Raw genomic sequence first — 21,926 nt, 5'->3', positions numbered from 1 at the left:
ATGATTTATTCAAAATAAATGCAACAAGTTGTTTGATTTTTTATTGTTTTGATACTAATTCTGACATTACAAGCCAAACAGGTAGACCTCTATACTTGCAATTTTTTCAAAGTTGACCTACCTTCTCTTCATTGTACCATGTATATATATATATTTATAGTTTAGTTTTGTTATCGCTTACTTTAGGAAAAGTAAATAGCAAAGTTGTTGATTATTTCATATTTTCTTTAACATAAATGCATTTTTCAGAGGTATGGCAATGAAATGAGTATTCGTAATGCCCTGTTCCAGAACCTACAAGAATCTATGTTTTTAATTTTTTGTTGATAAAATAAAGGAAAAAATCGTTTTAAAAAGCTGTACATTCATGCAGTTCTGGGACCATGGTAGAAGAATACAGGTAGTCGCATCGACCCAGCTGCTGGGACAATGAACTGTCAACCCGATTTTGAAATTTAAAATCGTTAATGAAAAATAATTGAAATTTGTAAAAATTGTTGAAAAATACATATCACTAAGACCTCCGATTTGCGTCGTATAATGCCATGTTTACGTTAGAACTTTTTGTAGGGTTAACCTACTTTGAGAGGATTTATTTGAAGTAAAAGTAATGGAAATGACAATTTAAATCAAAATCCAGTGGGTTAACCCTCATATATATAAACGTACTGTAAGAAAACATATAAAAAACAACTTATTTCTGACACAAGCGTTGATGCATCTACCTATAATTTTCTACCATGGCATTTATTCAGAGTGGAAGTGAACAATAGTGTGATCCAGAGCTGCAAGAATGTAAAAGTTTTTACTACGATAACCAATTTCCCCCTTAAGATATCGATAAAAAATTGCAAAAATGTCAATCTTGCAGGTACTGGAAAAAAGCAATAGTTTGTATACATACAGGGTGAGATGAAAAAACTGCAACCAATTTCAGACTGTGTCATTTCTAAGCCACTCGTCCGACAGATGTTAAAATTATTCCAGTGACAGCTTATTATATTGTTTACAAGCGTACAAAAGCAATTTGGTGAAAATTTTCCAGAAAAAAAGTTATTCGTGATGAAATTCAAGCGTAATAGTGTGATTACTTTATATTTGTCTGGAAAACCACAAGTGGCTATCGTTAGAGCACTCCAGCATTTATATGTGAATAAATCTTTTGTGCCTCGTACTATCGCTCGTTACCTTGATACAGGTAGCGTAGCCCGACGTCAAAAAAGTGGACGGAAGAAAACAGCAACATGAGAAAAAATTGTTCGAAAAGTAAAGAAGCGAATTGGTCGAAATCCGCGTCGCAGTGGCCGAAAATGGCTCGTGAGCTGAACATATCGCAATATTCCATTCGGCAAATAATGAAAAATGAGCTCGGGGTAAAGCCATTGAAATTCCAAAAAGTGCAAGAACTTACACCGCAACAGAAAGAATATAGACCCAAAAGAGCGAAAGAGTTGCTTCGCTTTACCGATGTTAGCTATCCGCTTGTATTAATCGACTGTGGCATCAGAATAAATGCAGAATATTATCGCGAAAATATTCTGGGGGGTGTATTTAAGCCTTGGACATGCAAACATTTGGCCGCAGACCTTGGACATGCCAACAGGACTCAGCTACATCTCACTCAGCACGTGCCACCAAAGAATGGTTACAAAATGAGGTTCCTCGCTTCATTTTCAGCGCATAACGGCCACTTAAACCTCCGGAGACCAATCCGTTGGACTATTGTGTTTGGGGTATTTTGGAAAGCAAGGTTGGCACTAAAAAATACCAAAGTGTCGATCACCTCAAGCAAACTCTTCGTCGGGAATGGGCCAAAATACCGCAGAGCAACATTCGGGCAGCGTGTGACGGTTTCATTGGCCGTTTGAAGGCCACAATACGTGCCAAAGGTGACAAAATCGAACAAATCTAAACTTATTTTTAAATTTGATGCTATTTCCAACATTTTTTGCTTTCGTACAATCAAATTTCAAAAAATGTAAAACTTATTGCGTTTGACTTTGTTGCAGTTTTTTTTTATCTCACATCAGTTCAGTTTTCAATTATTTATTCAAAATCATTGAAACAAAGCGTTGTGATAGTATTTCTAACATTAGGTGTGCCTGGTTTTCTATTGCTTGTTTATTTCTTTTTGTACTTTCAACTTGAAAATATTTATTTGGAATTAGCAAGACTAAAGGTGTAATTACATAAGAAACTTGAAGTCATGGCTAGGCATATTTTGTGACATTTCATAAAGGGATTACAGAGCCGAGCTAATATCATGCCGTCGTTTTCCATTATAATTTGACAATAATATGCCTAGCCATGACTTCAAGCTTTTTATGTATTTTCACCCTAATTGCTTTTGGAGAACAACTTTACAAAACGTGAAAAATGTAAATATTAATATGTAATAAGAAAATAAAAGACGATTTCCAACATTTTTAGACAAACTCCAGTGGCAACTCGTTTAAAGGATTCCGGGGAACACATCAAACCTATCTTTCTTTTATTGCTCATATTTTTATTTTATTTCTAATATCCTTTTTATTTAAAAAAATGTTAAATTGATGGTGCTTCCTTTCTTTTAATTCATTTAATGGGGGCAAATTGGTTTGTTTTGACAAATCAGCTGGTTAGTTGCAAGCTTCTGCAGGAATACCGTCTGTTTACTTTCCGCATTTTCCTTGCAAAAGAGTACAAAACTACCTTACTTTCTCTTAGAAAGATGTTGCTGCACAATTCCTGCAGGAAAAGTAACCAGATACACCTATTAGTTTTTTTCAAAGTTAGCCTAGCATGCATGGGAAGACCAGCAAAATTTAAATTTAAGAATTTATGGACATCAAATAAAAAAATTGCATTTGATATGCAATCCATGGTAAAATTAAAAATTCTGTAATTTACCTTGTCAAATTTCAATGCAAAAAAAAAAAAACAGTTTCCATCTCTCATTTTCTGTGCATATAATGGATTTATGAATATAGATTTTGACAATGAGATGTTGTCAAATTTATAAATTTGAAAAAATTGTAAACATAAGTGAAAAAAAAAAATTGTAGACACATGATGCAATCATTCGATTTACATTTTTTATTTGGTACTTGTGCCTTAGACAATATTTTGCAGTTTTTCAAATTGATGTATTTGCTCGGCGCTTAAATCTTATTTGAATTTTCTTTTGATTCCAATTTACTCGCAATTTGTTGGACAACAAATGGTGTTTCATACAGTTGTCGATAATACCGTGTCCTTTGCAATGGCAACACTGTACACTGACTACTCGGTTAGTGCACGTAGTAACGCAAAGGTAATGAGAGCCAATTAACACGTAAACAGAGATGAGGCCAAAGAGAGAGAGGGAGAGTATGAGCGTCTGTCGCTCGCACTGTGATGATGAGAGTGTAGAAGAGAGCAAGAAGACCCACAGAAGCAAATGGAAACAAGTAAAACCAAAATAGACGCGAAACTGTCTGCATGTCGATGATAGCAGCGGCGGAAATTTTTTGTGTTGGACGCGCGTAGCGGATGGATTTTAAATCCATGAATAAGAAGTGTTGTCGGAAAGGCGGCGAGAAAGGAAAGAAAAATTGAAAAAAAAATAAATAAATTACAACGGTTTAACGTGTGTGTTTCTTTATAATTTTATTGAGCGCTGAGCTGCATAAAAAAGTAATAATAATTAAAAATAATGTTTGTTTGCCTGATTTTGAAAAAAAGAAATAAATACATATTGAATGAATAATGAAATTTAGTAAAAATTTAAAATATTTTTGATCTTGAGTGTACCAGAAAATGACAACAAAGAATTGTAAACACGGTGTTATAAGTGAGATTGCAAGTTATTTTTGTTTTGTTTAAAAAAAAAAATAAAGTTTAACACAAATAACAAACGGTTTCAAAAAAAGATCTTTTAAAGATCTGTGTAAAGTAATTTATTCTTTTTGTTGTCTAAAATTATTTTATGTTGTTGTACCTCTTACCTTAAAGAAGAAAGGTCTAAATCACGCCGCCTGGTATAGGGAATAATCAACCACAGCATAAAACTGAACAGCAAACATTACCAGTGAAGGAAGGTGTGCTGAAGAATCTCTTCACATAAAGACCAAAAACAACAACAACAACAACAACAACCGCGGCAGCAGTATTGAAGTAACACACCAAAAAGCAAGCAAACGAAGACAAAAAGAATCCACCGATGAGATGAGACAAACAGGAGGATTTATGCGTTCGATAGTTCAAATGGATAAAGTGGTTTTACCGGTTTTATGATACGTTCGACGTTCAACAGACGGATGGATACAGTGCTGCTGAGGATGATGTGATGTGATGCCATTAGGCCCAACAAAAAAAAAAAAAGAAAAATATTAAAAATTGTGTTAAGTTTGAAATTTTTGAATTATTTGAGAAAAAGAGCAAAGTTCTGAAAAAGTTATCAGTTATTTTGAAGTGTTTTAAAAATTTTCTAAATATTTTGAAATTTTAAGAAATTTTTCCAATTTTAAAGAAAAATTAATTATAATGTGCTAAGAAATTCGTTTGTGAAGCTGGATTTTTCTCATCATTTGTTTTTGTTATTGTTTTCGTGCAACAACAAAATGCCGTTTGTACAGCGTGTTGTACAGCCGGTTAATCTTGCCCAAGTTTGTTCCACATCCGGTTCCGGTAACCAAAAAACCAATAAATTCCTTTGCATACCCGGCAAATGCCAAAACAACAATTGTATCAACAACAAATTATCTCCCCAACACCAACAACAACAGCTGCAGCAGCAGCAGCAGCAAAGAGGCGAAATCTCTCTCAATGGCAGAGAGCCAGCACAGAGTAAAATAGCAGCAGAAAGCGAGTTTTTGTCCTCGTCATCATCGTCGTCGCCGCCACCGCCTTCATTGTCTTTAAACCCCAGCGATGTGTTACTCTCAAGGACAACATCGTTGCTCAACAGCAATGCCAAGGACGGCCTGATTTCACCCTCCCTAACATCGTCGACAACAGCCTCCTCAACGACCACTGTTACCACGGCCATAATACACAACAATGGTGGCGTTTCAACCATCAATGATTTGGCCGGCAAGGATACCACAGATCATGTTGGCTACACCAACAGTTTTTCCTACAACACAGATCACGAAGATGACGTCTGTTCGAGTGTATTGCCACCCGTGTCACCGGCCCCAACAATGCCAATGAAAAAGTTGAAACAACATGTTGAGTTTCTTTCGAACATACCCACCTCTCCGACCCGGCAACAGTCGGCGAGAAGCGGTGCGTCCATGGTTGGTGGTACATCGATGGCTGGTTCTTCGGGTGCGATAATACGTGCCTCAACATCTCAGCAACAGCAGTTGCAACAACAACAACGTTTACGTACGCCCCAATCACCAACGGCGACAAAAATTGTTGCCGGCTATGAATTTGATTCGATCAGCAACATAACCCTAAGTAATGCCCTGCGGCAATTGGCCTCATTGGTCCTGATTGCCAGCGATATTTTCGATGATTTGCAAAAGGAACTGCAGTCGGTGGGCGATAGAGCACGTGTGGTGCAAAAGAAAATCATAGCGGTGGAGAGGCGTGTCAGTGCATACGATCCGAAAATGGTCACAGTCCGTAAGTATTTTTTTTTGGTTCTTTTTTTTTGGATTCGGAAAGAGGGCGATATTTCCGGACAGGAAAAAGGAAAAACCTCTAGTTATGACAATTTTTAAGACTTATATGGGGCTAGAAAAATACTTTCGAATGTCAGCATTGACATAAAATACACTTAGAGTTCACCTATTATGGAGTAATTAAAGCTTTGGAACTTCCGAACCTTGTTAGCAAGTAAATGAGCTATTATCTTTTTGGCAATAGTTCACACACGTTTCGGGTTTTGTTTCACTGTCAAACATTTTCAATAGCAACCACAAAGACAATGCGCAGTGTTGTCTTCTTCCAAGAGAACATTTCCTAAAGAGAGACATCAAGAGAAACTAGTACAACTGGAGAGTAATCTTATTATTACAAGCAAAGAGAAAGTGCAAAAAGGAGAGCCTAATGATGGAGAGCCTTAGAATGCAACGAAATATTGACAAGACGATGATCTTAAGGAGGATATCAAAAATAAAAATTCATGCTATGGAGTTGGAATAAAGTGAAACAACCTGTTATAACAACTTCTTTAAGCTTATTATTTATATGGTTATCACTGGCCACACACCAGACTTTAATGGCATAACAATATTAGACAAAGAGAAAGTGGAAAAGAAGAGACTAATGATTGAGAGTCCTAGAATACGACAATATATCGAGAAGAGGGATATAGACAATAAAAATTCGAGAGGATTAAAACAATTATAATTTTGCCGATCAGATCCAATTATTTAATTTTCTCGGAAGACTACGGAACCTCAGGAATAGAGTGAAAATTAAATAATTTTGTTTAGATTTTCACATTAATCGAAGAAATTTTGACCAAGAAAATAGAAGAATATAAGAAACTCTTCAATCACATCATTCCATTAAATATTTTTGAAACCTTCTCATCACTGATTGCCAACAATTTATTAATTAATTCTAGATATCTGGGATATACACCCACAGATCGCAAAAGTTTCTCGGAAGGCTAACCGAATTGGCCGGAAAACTAACACACGTAAATTCTAGATAGGAAACTTAATTGGAGAGACCAAAACCAAGAATGGACTAACAAGGTTCATAGATGCTGGGCAACGTGTAAAAGGTCTAAAGGTTTAAAATTGGGTTTCAATCCATAGATGATACACTGGCTATTCAAAAGCGTAATTAGACCTATTCTAACCATACACATCAGAAGTCTGTTGGACAGCTATTGATAAGAAAAATGTAATACTAAAATATTACAAACGAATGTGATGCTTAAGCTTTCGCGGTTCAATGAGGACAATACCAACCAGGGCTTTAGAGACAATTTTATATGTACAGGGTGAGATAAAAAAAAACTGCAACAAAGTCAAACGCCATAATTTTTAATTTTTTTTTAAGTTTTATTGAATGAAAGCAAAACAGGTCGGAAATAGCATTAAATTTTAGAATAAGTTTAGATTTGTTCGAATTGGCCACCTTTGGCACGAATTAAGGCCTTCAAACGGCCAATGAAACCTTCTATCGCTGACCAAATTTTGCTCTGCGTTATTTTGGCCCATTCCCGGCGAAGCGCTTGCTTGAGGTGATCGACACTTTGGTAATTTTTAGTGCCAACCTTGCTTTCCAAAATACTCCAGATACAATAGCCCAACAAAGATTTTGGTGGCCATTGTGCGCTGGAAATGAAGCGAGGAACCTCATTCTGTAATCATTCTTGGGTGGCGCGGACTGAGAGCGATGGCCCTGAGTCCTGTTGGAATGTCCAAGGTCTGCGGCCAAAATTTTTGCGTGCCCAAGGTTTTAATAATATTTTCGCGATAATATTCGGCATTTATTCTGATGCCATCGGCTGTTCTGGCCGGCGCTTGAGTTATGGTGGCCAACCGATGGTGCACATTTTCAGCTGACCTCTTTGGCAAGTAAACACGATCATTTTTGTTTACAAACTGCTGGACAACGCATGTTTTCTCATCGGAGAAATCCAAATTAGGCTGTTCACCACTTTTGGCCAAGCGAAGCAACTCTTTAGCTCTTTTGAGTCTATTTACTTTCCGATGCGGTGTAAGTTCTTGCACTTTTTGGAATTTCAATGGCTTTACCCCGAGCTCATTCTTACAAATTTTCTAAATGGAATATTGCGATATGTTCTTGATCTCACGAGCCATTTTTCGGCCACTGCGACGCAGGTTACGATCAAGTCGCTTCTTTACTTTTCGTACCATTTCTGCTGATGTTGCTGTTTTCTTCCGTTCACTTCCTTGACGTCGGGCTACACTACCAGTATCACGGTAACGAGCAATGGTACGAGACACAAAAAGATTTATTCACATTTAAATGCTGGAGTGCTCTAACGATAGCCACTTGTGGTTTCTGCAGCCAAATATAAAGAAATCACACTATCACGCTTGAATCCCATCACGAATAACTTTTTTTCGGGAAAATTCTCACCAAAATGCTTTTGTACGTTTTTAAACAATATAATGAGCTGTTACTGGAATAATTTCAACAGCTGTCGGATGAGTGGCCTAGAAATGACACCCAACGTAAAATGGGAGCAATGATTTCTAGCACATATTTAATTTAACATAAATGGCGCCCAACATGTGGCTGGAAATAATATTCTTAAATGGCAGGATAATTTGTTATTTCAAAATGTCTAGGGAGATGCTACACCAGTGGCGCCCAACGTTACATAAAATATTCCTATTTTTCCAATTTTATTATATTTTGCTTCTGGCTCAACCAAAATTCTTCGGGAAACCACTGTTTTTTGATGCGAAAACTTTAATTTAAACGGCTTTCGGATGAGTGGTTTAGAAATCACAGCAGTCTGAAGTTGGTTGCTGTTTTTTCATCTCACCCTTTATATGTACTGTGTTATGTCAAAAATTATTATTTCGATGAGCGAATGATGAACTTAATATAGCTTCCACAGTGTGTATGGTATAAAAAAAACGTCAAAATATACCAAGTCTCCAAAATTCCACATCGTTTTCCAATCACCTCCAATCGCATAACCAGTCGATTATCTTCTACATTATAATTACGAAATTCAAATGCATTCAAGAAAATGTAGCATTTGTCACGTTCTCCGCAGCGATTATGTTGCCGCATCGTTTCGTCAAAACATTAACCCATTATTCTTCAGCATTTTCAATTAGTACACCAGCCAGCCAATTGCTTTTCTTATCAGTTTGCAATTTATGTGGTGGAATAAGAAACAAAAAAAAAATATATTCCGTATTATGGTTTTGTTTTTAGCTAAAATTTCAATGAATCAATAAGTTTTGTATTTTATTTTTCGCCTTACAGTCTTATCTGCTCAATTAGCCAGACCTGTTCACACTTTAAGCGAAAATAAAAAAAAACGTAAAAACAATTTATAATGAACCTAGAAAAATGTAATGTGTGTGCGTAGTATGGCAAATAGATAAACCTTATCTTCATATAATTACGTCAAATATGTGTACAATGCTAAATATATAGAACTTGCCATTAAAATAAACACTCAATTACACAAATCGACAAGAAAAATGCCAAGGTTTTTGGGAAATTGTGAAACCAAGTATCCAAGGTGGCCTGAAAAAAATTTTAAGGTACTATTGTGTTATGTTTTCCAAATGAAGGTGCAAAAATTCCGATCAAAAGTAACTTCTTAAGCATGACGTCCAAACTTCACTTACGTACATCCTGCTGCGAACGCCATACATAGTTAAGCATGGGATAATAGTTATTAAAGCCTTTATTGTCACCCTTAATTTTTTTTTGATTTTTATAGATTTTATTTTCTTAGACTTTTGTTGCCTGGTGTAATTAACATTATCTGCTTGGAAAATAAGTAATTGTGTTAAAGGCATACTTTATTTATTTTCTTATTTTTGTTTGCTGACTTTATTCTCGTTAATTGCACAGACATGAACAATTAGAGTATTTATGATTGGTTGATAATAATCCACTGCGAAATGGTAGTCTGAGAAAAATAAGGAATTGCAACAAATTAACAGCATAACAGAAGGTTTAAGGGAACAGTGGATTTCGACTCCAACTTGAGTTTTAAGAATGGCCGAATTAATGGGAGGAAACTTTATTCCAAAGTTTCCCAAATGGCGCCCAATTACCTTTGGGTATTGATAGATATTAAAAGTATGGCAATTGAAAAACGTGTGTGTGGCGTCCAACATAGGGACTCCATAAGAACAAGTCAAGTCCGCAAAAGCAAAATTATCCTGGGCAATTGTACTTAGTCAAGGAGATTCAACCACTTCTGGGTATTGATAGACATTGCAGGAAAAGGTTTAAAGTATGGCAATAGATTTGTTGAAAATCGTGTGTGGCGCCCAACATAGGGACTCCATAATAATGGGAGTTAAATTAAACTTTTACAAGTCCGCAAAAGCAAAATTATCCTGGTCAATTGTCTTTAGTCAATGTACTTTTGCCATTTCTGGGTATTTAGGGACATTCCAGGAAAAGGTTAAAGTATGGCAATTGATTTGTTGAAATTGACAGCATAACAGAAGGTAACAGGAACAGTGAATTTCGACTCCAACTTGAGATTTTAGAATGGCCGAATTAATGGGAGGAAACTTTTGAATAAACCTAAATGGCACCCAAATACCTTTGGGTATTGATAGATATTAAAAGTATGGCAATTGAAAATCGCGTGTGTGGCGCCCAACATAGGACTCCGTAAGAATGGGAGAGGATTTCGACCTCAACTTGAGATTTAAGAATGGGCGAATTAATGGGAGGAAACTTTTGAATGGCGCCCAATTACTTATGGGATAGATATTAAAAATATGGCAATTGAAAATCGTGTGTGGCACCCAACATATGAACTTCATAAGAATGGGAGCTAAAGTATACCTTTACAAGTCCGCAAAAGCAACATTATCCTATGCAATTGTACTGTAATTGTATTGTAAATTTAAACACTTCTGGGTATTGATTGACATTGCAGGAAAAGTTTTATTGTATGGCAATAGATTTGTTAAAAACCGGGCGTGGCGCCCAACATAGGACTCCATAAGAACGGAAGCTAAATTATACTTTTATAAGTTCCCAAAAGCAAAATTATCCTGGGCAATTGTACGTAGTCAAGGAAATTTAATCACTTCTGGGTATTGATTGACATTGCAGGCAATGATTTGTTGGCGGTTGATTTGTTGAAAATCGTGGGTGGCGCCCAACATACGAAGTTCAATTATATTTTTACAAGTCCGCAAAAGCAAAATTATCCTAGTCAAGGAAATTCTTTGTTCTAAAATTAAAATAAGTTAAAGGAAGAAATGTTGTTGCAAATACAGGGTGAGATAAAAAAAAACTGTCAAAAAAGTCAAACGTCATAATTTTTAAATTTTATTAAATGAAAATGAAAATCGGAAATAGCATCAATTTTAAGATAAATTTAAAAATGTTCAGATTTGACACCTTTGACACGAATTAGAGCCTTCAAACGGCCAATGAAACCGTCACACCCTGCCCGAATGTTGCTCTGCGGTATGTTGGCCCATTCCCGGCGAAGAGCTTGTTTGAGGTGATCGTCACTTTGGTATTTTTTAGTGCCAACTTTGCTTTCCAAAATACTCCAGACCCAATAGTCCAACGGATTGGTATCCGGAGATTTTGGTGGCCACTGTGGGCTGGAAATGAAGCGAGAAACCTCATTTTGTAACCATTCTTGGGTGGCGCGTGCTGAGTGCAATGGTGCTGAGTCCTGTTGGAGTGTCCAAGGTCTGGGGCCAAAATGTTTACTGGCCCCTTGGCTTTAATACTCCCTCCAGCATATTTTCGCGATAATTTACGGCATTTATTCTGATGCCACGGTCGATTAATACGAGCGAAGAGCGACCATCGGCTGTTATAGCGGCCAACACCATCACCATGGCCGGCGCTTGAGTTCCGGTGACCAATCGAAAGTGCAAACTTCAGCTGACCTCTTTGGCAAGTAAACACGATCATTTTGCTGCTGGACAACGAATGTTTTCTCATCGAAGAAAGCCAAATTCGGCAGTTCACCACTTTCGGCCAAGCGAAGCAACAATTTAGCTCTTTTGAGTCTATTTACTTTTTGTAATTTCAATGGCTTTACCCCGAGCTCATTTTTCAATATTTGCCCGAATGGAATATTGCGATATGTTCACGAGCTTACGAGCCAGTTTTCGGCCGCTGCGACGCGGGTTTCGATCAAGTCGTTTCTTTAGTTTTTGAACTATTTCTGCTGATTCGTCCACTTCCTTGACGTCAGCTTACGCTACCAGTATCACGATAACGAGCGAGGTGGCACGAGACACAAAAGATTTACTTTTTTATTTCACATTTAAATGCTGGAGTACTCTAACGATAGCCACTTGTGGTTTTCCAGCCAAGTATAAAGAAATCACACTATCACGCTTGAATTCGATCACGAATAACTTTTTTTTTCTGGAAAATTCTCACCAAAATGCTTTTGTACGCTTGTAAACAATAAAATGAGCTGTCACTGGAATAATTTTAACAGCTGTCGGACGAGTGGCTTAGAAATGACACCAAAACGCAAATGGAAGCAATGATTTCTAGCACATTTTTTATTTAATCTAAATGGCGCCCAACATGTGGCTTAAAATAATATTCTTAAATGGCAGGATTATTTGTTATTTCTAAATGGCTAGGGAGATGCTACACCAGTGGCGCCCAAGGTTACATAAAATATTCCTATTTTTTCCAATTTTATATTATATTTTGCCTCCGACTCAACCAAAATTCTTCGGAAAACCACTGTTTTTTGATGCGAAAGCTTTAATCAGCGTATAAATGTTGCCAAATAGCGTAGTAATAACACACATTTTCTGCAACACCATTTGCCGAGCATGAAAGTGTTAATTTTTTGTTTTTGTTTTTTTTTTTCTTTACATTTAAACATTTTTAACAACCTCCAAAGTGACTTATAGCGACTTCAGAAATTTTCGTTGGTTAACGTGATTTTCGTTATGTTAAATGTTTAAGCTATGGTCTGACTGACTACTCATGTGCTGTGGCATGAAAAAAAAGGTGTTGCAACACCCAACACCCTCATTTGGGCTTTTGCGAAATAGAATATGGTTTGGTTGAGAGCAGTGGTGGACGGTCGGTCGTTTGGTGGTTGGCTTGCAAGCTCGACGCCTGATTGTTGATGTTGTAATTAAATTGTTGTTGTTGTTGTTATTGCGGCTGTAAGTCTAGAAATGAAGTTGCAACTTCATTGAAGCTAAAATGCCTGGCGGCAGGCAGTCAGGCAGGCAGGCAGGCAAATAATTGAATTTCAAACACGTTTTTTACATTTGCGGTTAAACGCCTCAACACCCTCACAGAGTTTGGCATTTGGTGTTGATGTTGTTCGTCGGTGTGTTTCTTTTTTCATTTGCCATTTTATTCTAAGCGTTTTTTTATTTATTCTAAGCAAACAACTGGGGAGAAGGCAACATGTATTTGCAAACGGCGAAATGCATGGGTCTTTCTCTTTTAGATGCATCGGCGTTGAATTGCCACCTCCAAACCAAATAGCTAACAAGTTTAACAAACAGCACACTTGAACATGTTGAGCAGATCCCCCCCCCCCCCCTTGACTCTTCCCCGCCACTGATAAGAGCTTGCCGAAATGATTACGTGCTGATAAGATGTGACTTGGAGTATTTGTTCAAATGTTCTGTTTTTTTTTGCGTTATGATTTCTTGGCTCATATTTTCATTTTGTGTTCCATGCTTGCAAAACGTGCGCCGCCTTTTAAGTTAAGATTCGAAACGGCTACGCACCTACCTGTACCCATGAAATTCATTTATTATTTACCTTTAGATAGAACGCCAGGAATATAAAAGAGGGCCGGCTGGCAGGTAGGCTAACAGGTTGGCAGCGAAGCAGATAGAGTTGACATGCTTTATAAGGTGTGAAGTACAGCAACAATCGCGTTGAAGATAATGGCATAACAATTTCATTTTAATTATTAAAATGGAACATATTTTTTTGCCCCGGAGAGAACACCTGATGGTGGTATTTCGCAAAGGCAGGCAGTAAGTTGGAAAGAAAGAAGAAATACCGAGAATCGGAGATTAGCACAAGCGTTTAATGCTGGGAGAAGATTTTGTAGGGAAATTACATTTGTAAATCATTTGAAAAAGGCAGTACTTTTTTGCAGATGACAGGATATTTATATTTACCTTCTTATGTTTTTTGCTTGAGATCTAAGTTTTTTTCTACTCAACGCCCTCTATGTTGGGCGCCATATAGATTTTTTAAATTGAGTTTCCAGACAACGAAAATTTATGATCATTTCTGGACTTGTAGTTACCCAGAGTATGGTAAATATGAATGGCTCCCAACAGGATCGTACACAAAACTAGTTAGAGGAGTCCAACTTAGTACAGGTATAGTTTCCTGGCGCCCAATGTGGGGAAACATTTGACCTTTAGTGATAATATGTTCATTTTTAAGAGTAGTAAATCTCGAAGCACTTAACATTCAAGTTTCCCTAACACCCCAAGTTGGGCGCCACTTTACTTTTAGTATATTTTTTAAACCCTCCACCTTTCTAGGGAGGGTATATTAGCTTTGTCACCGTTTGTGACTCCTCGAATCTTTCGGACGAATTCAGATAGAAGGGTAAAATTTTGTACACATGTGTATTTTGTCAGTCGGCAGGTTATGTTCGTAAATGGGCCATGTCGGACTACGTTTTTGTATAGCCCCAAATATAACGGAACCTCCTTCGGTATTTTGATGATTTTATTCACACGAATTGTTTCAAATTTCGTATTCGAAGTTTGTAATGGATACTACAGCCTATGTCTAAAAATTTCGTATGAACGTCCACGTCTTCATATAGGCCCCATATAACGGTACCTCCCGAAATTCGATAATTTTATGATTTTAGCGACATAATTCACGGGAATTGTTTTAAATTTCGTAATTGAAGGTCTTAATGGGTACTACGGCTTATGTCTATGCATGTTCACGTCTTCGTATGGACCCCGATATCATTTAAACGGTAATTTTCCGATTTTTTCACCATTAGCAAAAATACAGGGTGAGGTAAAAAGACTGCTACAAAGTCAAACTCCATAATTGCTACATTTTTTTTTAAATTTATTGAATGAAACCAAAAAATGTCGGAAATAGCATAACATTTTAGAATGAGTTTAGATTTGTTCGAATTGGTCACGAATTATGGCCTTCAAACGGCCAATGACAGAATGCTGTGCGGTATTTGGCCCATTCCCGGCGAAGCGCTTGCTTCAGGTGATCAACACTCAGGAACCTCACTTCGTAGCGATTCTAGGGTGGCGCGTGCTGAATGCGATGAGTCCTGTTGCAATGTCTAAGGTCTGCGGCCAAAATGTTTGCGTGCCCAAAGCTTTAATACACCCTCCAGGATATTTTGGAGGTAATATTTGGCATTTTTTCTGATGCCACGAGCGGAGAGCGACCATAGGCTGTTATGGCGGCCCACACAATCACCATGGCCGGCGCTTAAGTTCTGGTGGGCAACCGAAGGTGCACATTTCCAATCAATTATTTCATAATGTTCGAAAATAATAGTTAATTTATTTTTAATATAAGTGGCGCCCAACGTGGGACAGGGTAATATTTAAGATAAATATTGTTGTATCTTTTTTAAGTTCCGGTTTGCTCTGCAGACAATATATAGTTAGAATAGCTTATGTTGATCATAAACTGATTGGGTTGAGAGAAGAGCTTCTTGAAGCGTTTCTATACATAGATGGCGTTTTCTTTGATGCCGTTCCCAAATATCTTGAAAAATTTTATAGACAGAAAACTTTTTTTGAAGTTTTTTTTTTATTGCTGGAAACTCATGTTGAATATTTTTAAGGTGTCTGCCAACCTGGGGTATCCTTTAGCTTTTAGAATAGCTTTTTGAGGTTTTCTTGAACGATAAGACTTTTTTTAGGTCTTCTCTACATATCAAAGTCTTTTAAAGCTAGCAGAGATACTTGAGAGCTACTTTTTTGAGGTCTTCTGCAAATTATCCCCCATTTAATTTTCCTTTTCACCCCGATTTCAATTCTCGCTTTTTCCAACAGCTTATTGCAAATTATCAGTCATTTAATAATTCCGCTCCATTGATCGATTCGCTTTCCATTGGGCTGTCAGTTAAATTTTGAAGGCGTCTTAAGTGTTGGCGCACACACAATTGAATCGACCACATTTTAAAATATCAAAAATTCGATGAGCTAATTTACAATCGCAAATTATAGGCTTGACACAAATACTTAAATTATCAGCAAAAAAGAAAACGAAACACACACACAGACTTCAGATGCCCCCCTCCAAAGAATTGACAGCCGGGAATAACGTCCGCCTCAATATCAGCTCAAATTGATGGCAATTAAAATTCCAACAAGACAGAAAACAGAAAGCCGCAAGCCAAAGGCAAAGGCAATGTCAATTCTGAATTGTTGCAGGGCAAAATGGCTTGCATTGCCTTGTCTGCTCGGTTGGTTGGTCGGTCGGTCAATCATTCATTGGGAATCAATGATTGTGTAAACAGAATGCAAAAAAAAAAAAAAACTTGCGTTTTGCAACTGGCTGCAAGTTGTGTGGTTCGTTCTCTCTCCCTCCATTTGCGAGGGGGAGAGGCAAGAAGTTGGCTTGTGTGTTAATTTATTATGAATAAATTTTGAAAATAATTTTCAAATTGTTTATTTGTATCGTGGAATATTTCACATTTCATACACGTTTCTCTTTTTTTTGGAGATTTCAAAACACTTTTTGTAAGATGTTGTGAAATGGATTCCCGTTTCAATTGGGTTCGATGCTCCATTTATTAAGCAGAACCTTTGTATGCCCATAGTACGAGAAAATATTTTGCAAATTATTTTCCAAAACTTGAAATCATATGGAAATTCCTGCCCTCCCCTATAGATCTCAAAACATTGGTGTTTAACAGTTTGTGGATTTCTTTACGGAACGATCGTATGCCGCCATTAAATTGAGAACAAAATTTTTTCTGTCAGATTTATGGGGGGATTTGCATACGATTGTGGTTTTTGGTTGTTGTTGTTGTTATTTTCGGTATACTGCAAGACATCTTGCACAAGTGTTTTTCTGTGGCATTATTTTGACATTTCGATTGCTGCTGATAGGTATTGACAGTGGATTTTGGTGGCCTCTCTCACTCTCTCCTGAAATGTTTGTTTGTTTTGTTTATTTTTGTCTGCCTTCAGACACATGTCAAATTTATGTGGTTTGTCTTTTTTCTTGTTTACCATTTAAATGACAATTTTAAAGTTAAAAAATTTATTGATTTCCGCAAAAGACAGTTTTTTTTTGTAGTTTGATAGGTTTATTTTTACAAAAAAAAAGTTATTAACGATTTAAAATTCCACGAAATTTTTATAAAATTTCCGGTGACATGGAGTTTAAGTTTAGAGTTTTGAGTATCAGTATCGATGGGTGGAAAATTTATTGAGAACAAAATTTGATTCTTTTTTTATTTTTGAGGAAAACCTAGAGCTAATGTACCTTTGTCTTTGAGCTCTCAGAAGAATAATTTTTCCTAAAGACGATGTTGCAGATCAAACTCCAAAGTAGGCCAGTTTTTTATGGAAGTTCTTCCGCAATTGGAAATGCTCCATTGTAATGTCTATGGGTCTTCTATATCTGTACAGAATATTTCATTTATGTAATTTCGACTTACATAGCTCTTGCTTCCTATTGGGCGCCATTTACATTGAAGGACCAATACCTCCATCTATAGTTCTTACATAATTGTTAGATTTATTATTAGTTATTATTAGATAAAATAGAACTGCAACAAAGTCAAACGCCATAATTTTTACATTTTTTTAATTTAATTGAATGAAGCAAAAAATGTCGGAAATAGCATCACATTTTAGAATATGTTTAGATTTGTTTGAATTGGTCACCTTTGGCACGAATAATGCCTTCAAACGGACAATGAAACCGTCACACGCTGCCCGAATGTTGCTCTGCGGTATTTTGGAACATTCCCGGCGAAGCGCTTGCTTGAGGTGATCGACACTTTGGTATTTTTCTGTGCCAACCTTGCTTTCCAAAATACTCTAGACACAATAGTCCGGAGATTCTGGTAGCCATTGTGTGCTGGAAATGAAGCGAGGAACCTCATTTTGCTGTGTGCAATTGTGCTGAGTCCTGTTGGAATGTCCAAGGTCTGCGGCCAAAATGTTTGCGTGCCCAAGGCTTTAATACACCCTCCAGAATATTTTCGCGATAATATTCGGCATTTATTTCTAAAGCGACGATCGATTAATGCAAACGGAGAGCGACCATCGTCTGTTATGGTGGCCCACACCATCACCATGGCTGGCGCTTGAATTCTGGTGGCCAACCGAAGGTGCACATTTTCAGCTGACCTTTTTGGCAAGTAAACACGTTCATTTTGTTTTGTTACAAACTGCTGGACCACGAATGTTTTCTCATCGGAGAAAACCAAATTCGGCAGTTTACCACTTTCGGCCAAGCGAAGCAACTCTTTAGCTCTTCCGGGTCTATTTTCTTTCTGTTGCGGTGTAAGTTCTTGCACTTTTTGGAATATCAATGGCTTTACCCCGAGCTCATTTTTCAATATTTGCCCAAATGGAATATTGCGATATGTTCACGAGTTCACGAGCCATTTTTCGGCCACTGCGACGCGGGTTTCGATCAAGTCGCTTCTTTACTTTTCGAAACATTTCTGCTGATGTTGCTGTTTTCTTCCGTCCACTTCTTACGCTACCAGTATCACAGTAACGAGCGATGGTACATGGATGGATATACACAAAAGATACATTCACATTAAATTCTGGAGTGCTCTAACGATAGCCACTTGTGGGTTTCCAGCCAAATATAAAGAAATCTCACTATCACGCTTGAAATCCATCACGAATAACCTTTTTCTGGAAATTCTCACCAAAACGGTTGATAAGAGAGCAATGGATCCAAATGTGTATAGCTCTCATCTTGTTACTAAGGAGAAGATTGAAGAATTATTACACCTCTATCTTCGGTTGAACCAGTGCTTATTCTTGGCAATGGGAATCCTAGTATTATCTCCCTTATCTAGCGATTTTTAATTCGAACTTTTAATTTTTATGTTCTCTTCCGAAAACCGTGAACTGGAAGTTTTGAGTTTCAAGAGAAGTAGTTTTCAAGCAAAGCGATTTTGATCTTGAAGTGTTTTACTTTCCTTCTTATATTTGGAGCCCTGATAAGAGATATCACCTGTAATAATTGCTGGATTAAATTGATTTTTGCAGTCAGCTGTCTACGATGAGATACCGTTCTCGGATGTTATTTCAAATGTAGCAATGTTTGTAGAGGTTCATACTTTCAAATTTTTAATTACTTCCATGGAGACTTTGGTTTCAGGCTGCCTTTTGAAAAACAAAATAGTCCAAAAGGGTTACAGTTTTTTCCATTTATTATCACCGCGATCTCTTTACATTATCTATGCAGCGTAAAATGTTAATGTTTTTCTATTTCATGGAATTGTGCTCCACCCCATCCCCCCTCGCCACAAATACCTATTATGCTGGGTTGATTTTCATCATTACCCTTTTCGTTTGAAATTTTCAAATGAAATGCTTATTTTATTACACGCCAGCATTTAATATAACATTTTCACTCGAGCGTAGCATGTATTTTGCTCAGCAGTGTTGTTATTTTATATTTTTTTGAATTGAATTTTCCCCAGACTTTTGGGCCATTTTGGAAAACAAAACACGAAAATGTTAGTTGCGAAACAAATGTTGTTTTATTTTTGTTAACCATAAGGGTATGACATTTTGTGTTTTATTCGAGTAATTTTGGGTTCTGGTGATGACTTTGAGGATCAGTTTTTGGTGGGCGAAGAGGTAGGAGGAGGAGGATGAGGAGTATTGGAGAATTTTACATTTTTATTGTGCCAATTTCCGATTACAAGATTTACTATTTCTGTACTAAACAATTGGTGGCGCCCAACGTGGGTTCTATAAATTTAACAATTATTTTAATAAAAGTCAAAGTTCTTTATAAGTTTTATTTTTTATTTTTACATTAATGGATTATAATTTCTTTTCTGGGCAATTGGTGGCGTTCAACCTGGGCTTGGGGATTTCGCAAAAAAAAAAATTAAAACAATATAAGTTGTAAGCTGAGAAACGAATGATTTATGAGGGAAAATTACAAAAATTAACAATTGCTTCACAACTTCACACGTCCTTGTATTTTGTATGTCCTTGTCCCTGAACCCATGTTGGCGCCACCCAAAAATTTCCTTTGAAATTTACATTTTATTTTTTTTTGGGGGAGATTTTTTCCCAGTTTCCTTACAGGCCAGTTTCTTTACAAAATTTTCACTTCCACTCGAGTAATTGAAGGTTATGTTCACAAATGTCATCATCTCCTATGAGTCAGAGGAAAGGCATTTGAACAAATTTAACATTTTTTCGACTTTGAAATGATGGATTACTTTTATTATAATAAAGACTAGCCGAAAAGAATAAATGGCGCCCAATGTGGTTTTCCGAAGTTTTCATTATTTCCAAGTCAATATTTTTTACAAGATTTTCTTCGAGGAACACGAGGACGGTACTGTAGTCTTACTGCATCTCTTAATCCATATATGGATTGCATACAAATTTGTTTCGTGTTAGCCTTTTTGTAAAGTGCCTGCCAGACAGGTGAGCCATGCTGGGAGAACTGCTGGTGTTAGCACATTTTGCAAACAAAAGGGACACAAGACTTCTGGACTTTCCCAAAAAAAAAAAAAAAAAACAACGCAAGAAAATTATTTGTAATTAGCAGCAGTTATGTGTGGTCGGTTTTCTTTTATATGTGTGTGTGTGTGTGGGTATGTGTGAGTAGCTTCTTCTTTTCCTGTGTGGTGTTGAAGAAACAGCTGCTCTTCTTTAGTTTTTAATTTTTGTTTTTGCACATCCTCAGGCGAGGAGGGTTAGACTTGATGTAGCAAATGAGAAAATTACTGGTTAGGAGAGTAGGGTAATTTTCCAAATGACTTGCAAAGTAAACACTGAAACACGTGGCCACTTGTTTGAAATATATGAATATTGATAGTTACTAGGGGAATTCAGAGTCTAGTTCCATATGTTACATTTTTTTGCAGGATAATTGAAAAATCCGATTGTTAGAGAATGCCTATCGATATGGTAGAGTTGAGCATTTCCAGCTCTGCATTCAGCGTCAAATTTTACTGCTTATAAAACAGGTTCCCTTTTTTCAGTTGTGTATATATAGAGGATTTGTGAGTATACATTTTGACAATGAGTCAATGTAAAATGTATAATTTTGAAAAGCAAACTGCAAACCCATTATTACGCGAGTTTTCCTTTTTAATTCTACCAAGGAAGCCGATAAGAAATATGACATTTAATTTGCCTTTAAATAAAAATTCAACAATCGTCGATTTAATCACAAGGTCTCTAAGATAAGTCGGATATATTTTGGCAGCTGAGAAAACCTGGGACAAAAATCCAAAATTTTTATCATTGAAAAGATGTTAAATTGACAGATTTCGTTCATCACACGATCGTGCTTCTTATCGCCTCAAATTTCATTGCAAATTTATTAATTTCCTTTTTTCTTTTCTTTTCAGGTAAGTACCTAACAAAAAAAAATTCTATTTTTTTGGAATCGTAAGTACAAGAGTATTTTTAAAATGTTCAGGTTGATCTCATATTTTCTATTATATGTAAAAATTTACCATTTTTCACGTTGGGCGCCATTTGCAGGGAAGGACCAAAGTCTCATCATTTGAAATATAATGGTAAACTAATTTGAATATTATAGTTATAAATAATGATTAGACCCACATTGGGCGCCAAAAAAACGATAGCAACAAGACAAAAACGAATTTTCACTTCATATTTACAATTTTGAAGAATTCATCTAGAGTTTTAAGTTGGGCGCCAAAACTCAGTCGTTCGTTTTTTCCAAGCTTTTTTTTTATAAATATATCTTCCCAAAATGTGGCATGACGTGACTTCATACAGTGTGACGTGGCCAAATAGAGGGTGAGATAAAAAAACTGCAGCAAAGTCAAGCGCCATAATTTTTACATTTTTTTTTAATTTAATTGGATGAAAGCAAAAAATGTCGGAAATAGCATCAAATTTTAGAATAAGTTTAGATTTGTTCGAATTGGCCACTTTTGACACGAATTATGGCCCTTAAACGGCCAATGAAACCGTCACACGCTGCCCGAATGTTGCTCAGCGGTATTTTGGCTCATTCCCAGAGAAGCGCTGGCTTGAGGTGATCGACACTTTGGTATTTTTTAGTGCCAACCTTGCTTCCCAAAAAAAAAAAAAAAAAAATACTCCACACACAATAGTCCAACGGATTGGTATCCG

The 21,926-nt window shown here is 36.7% G+C and overlaps 1 protein-coding gene across 1 annotated transcript in view; it reads left to right on the top strand.

Annotated features, from left to right (window-relative positions):
• The first annotated feature begins 3,369 nt into the window (after positions 1-3,369).
• LOC101901532 (serine-rich adhesin for platelets) overlaps positions 3,370-21,926 on the top strand; it is a 238,540-nt gene continuing 219,983 nt past the window's right edge. The window contains exon 1 of the mRNA XM_059126713.1: positions 3,370-5,592. Within this exon, the coding sequence (XP_058982696.1) occupies positions 4,581-5,592 (1,012 nt within the window). The 5' untranslated portion in view covers positions 3,370-4,580. The remainder of the gene's footprint in view (positions 5,593-21,926) is intronic.

Source organism: Musca domestica, unplaced genomic scaffold, assembly GCF_030504385.1.
Source record: "Musca domestica strain aabys unplaced genomic scaffold, Musca_domestica.polishedcontigs.V.1.1 4, whole genome shotgun sequence".
Lineage (NCBI taxonomy): Eukaryota > Metazoa > Arthropoda > Insecta > Diptera > Muscidae > Musca > Musca domestica.
This window is presented reverse-complemented; position numbering and strand designations above follow the sequence as displayed.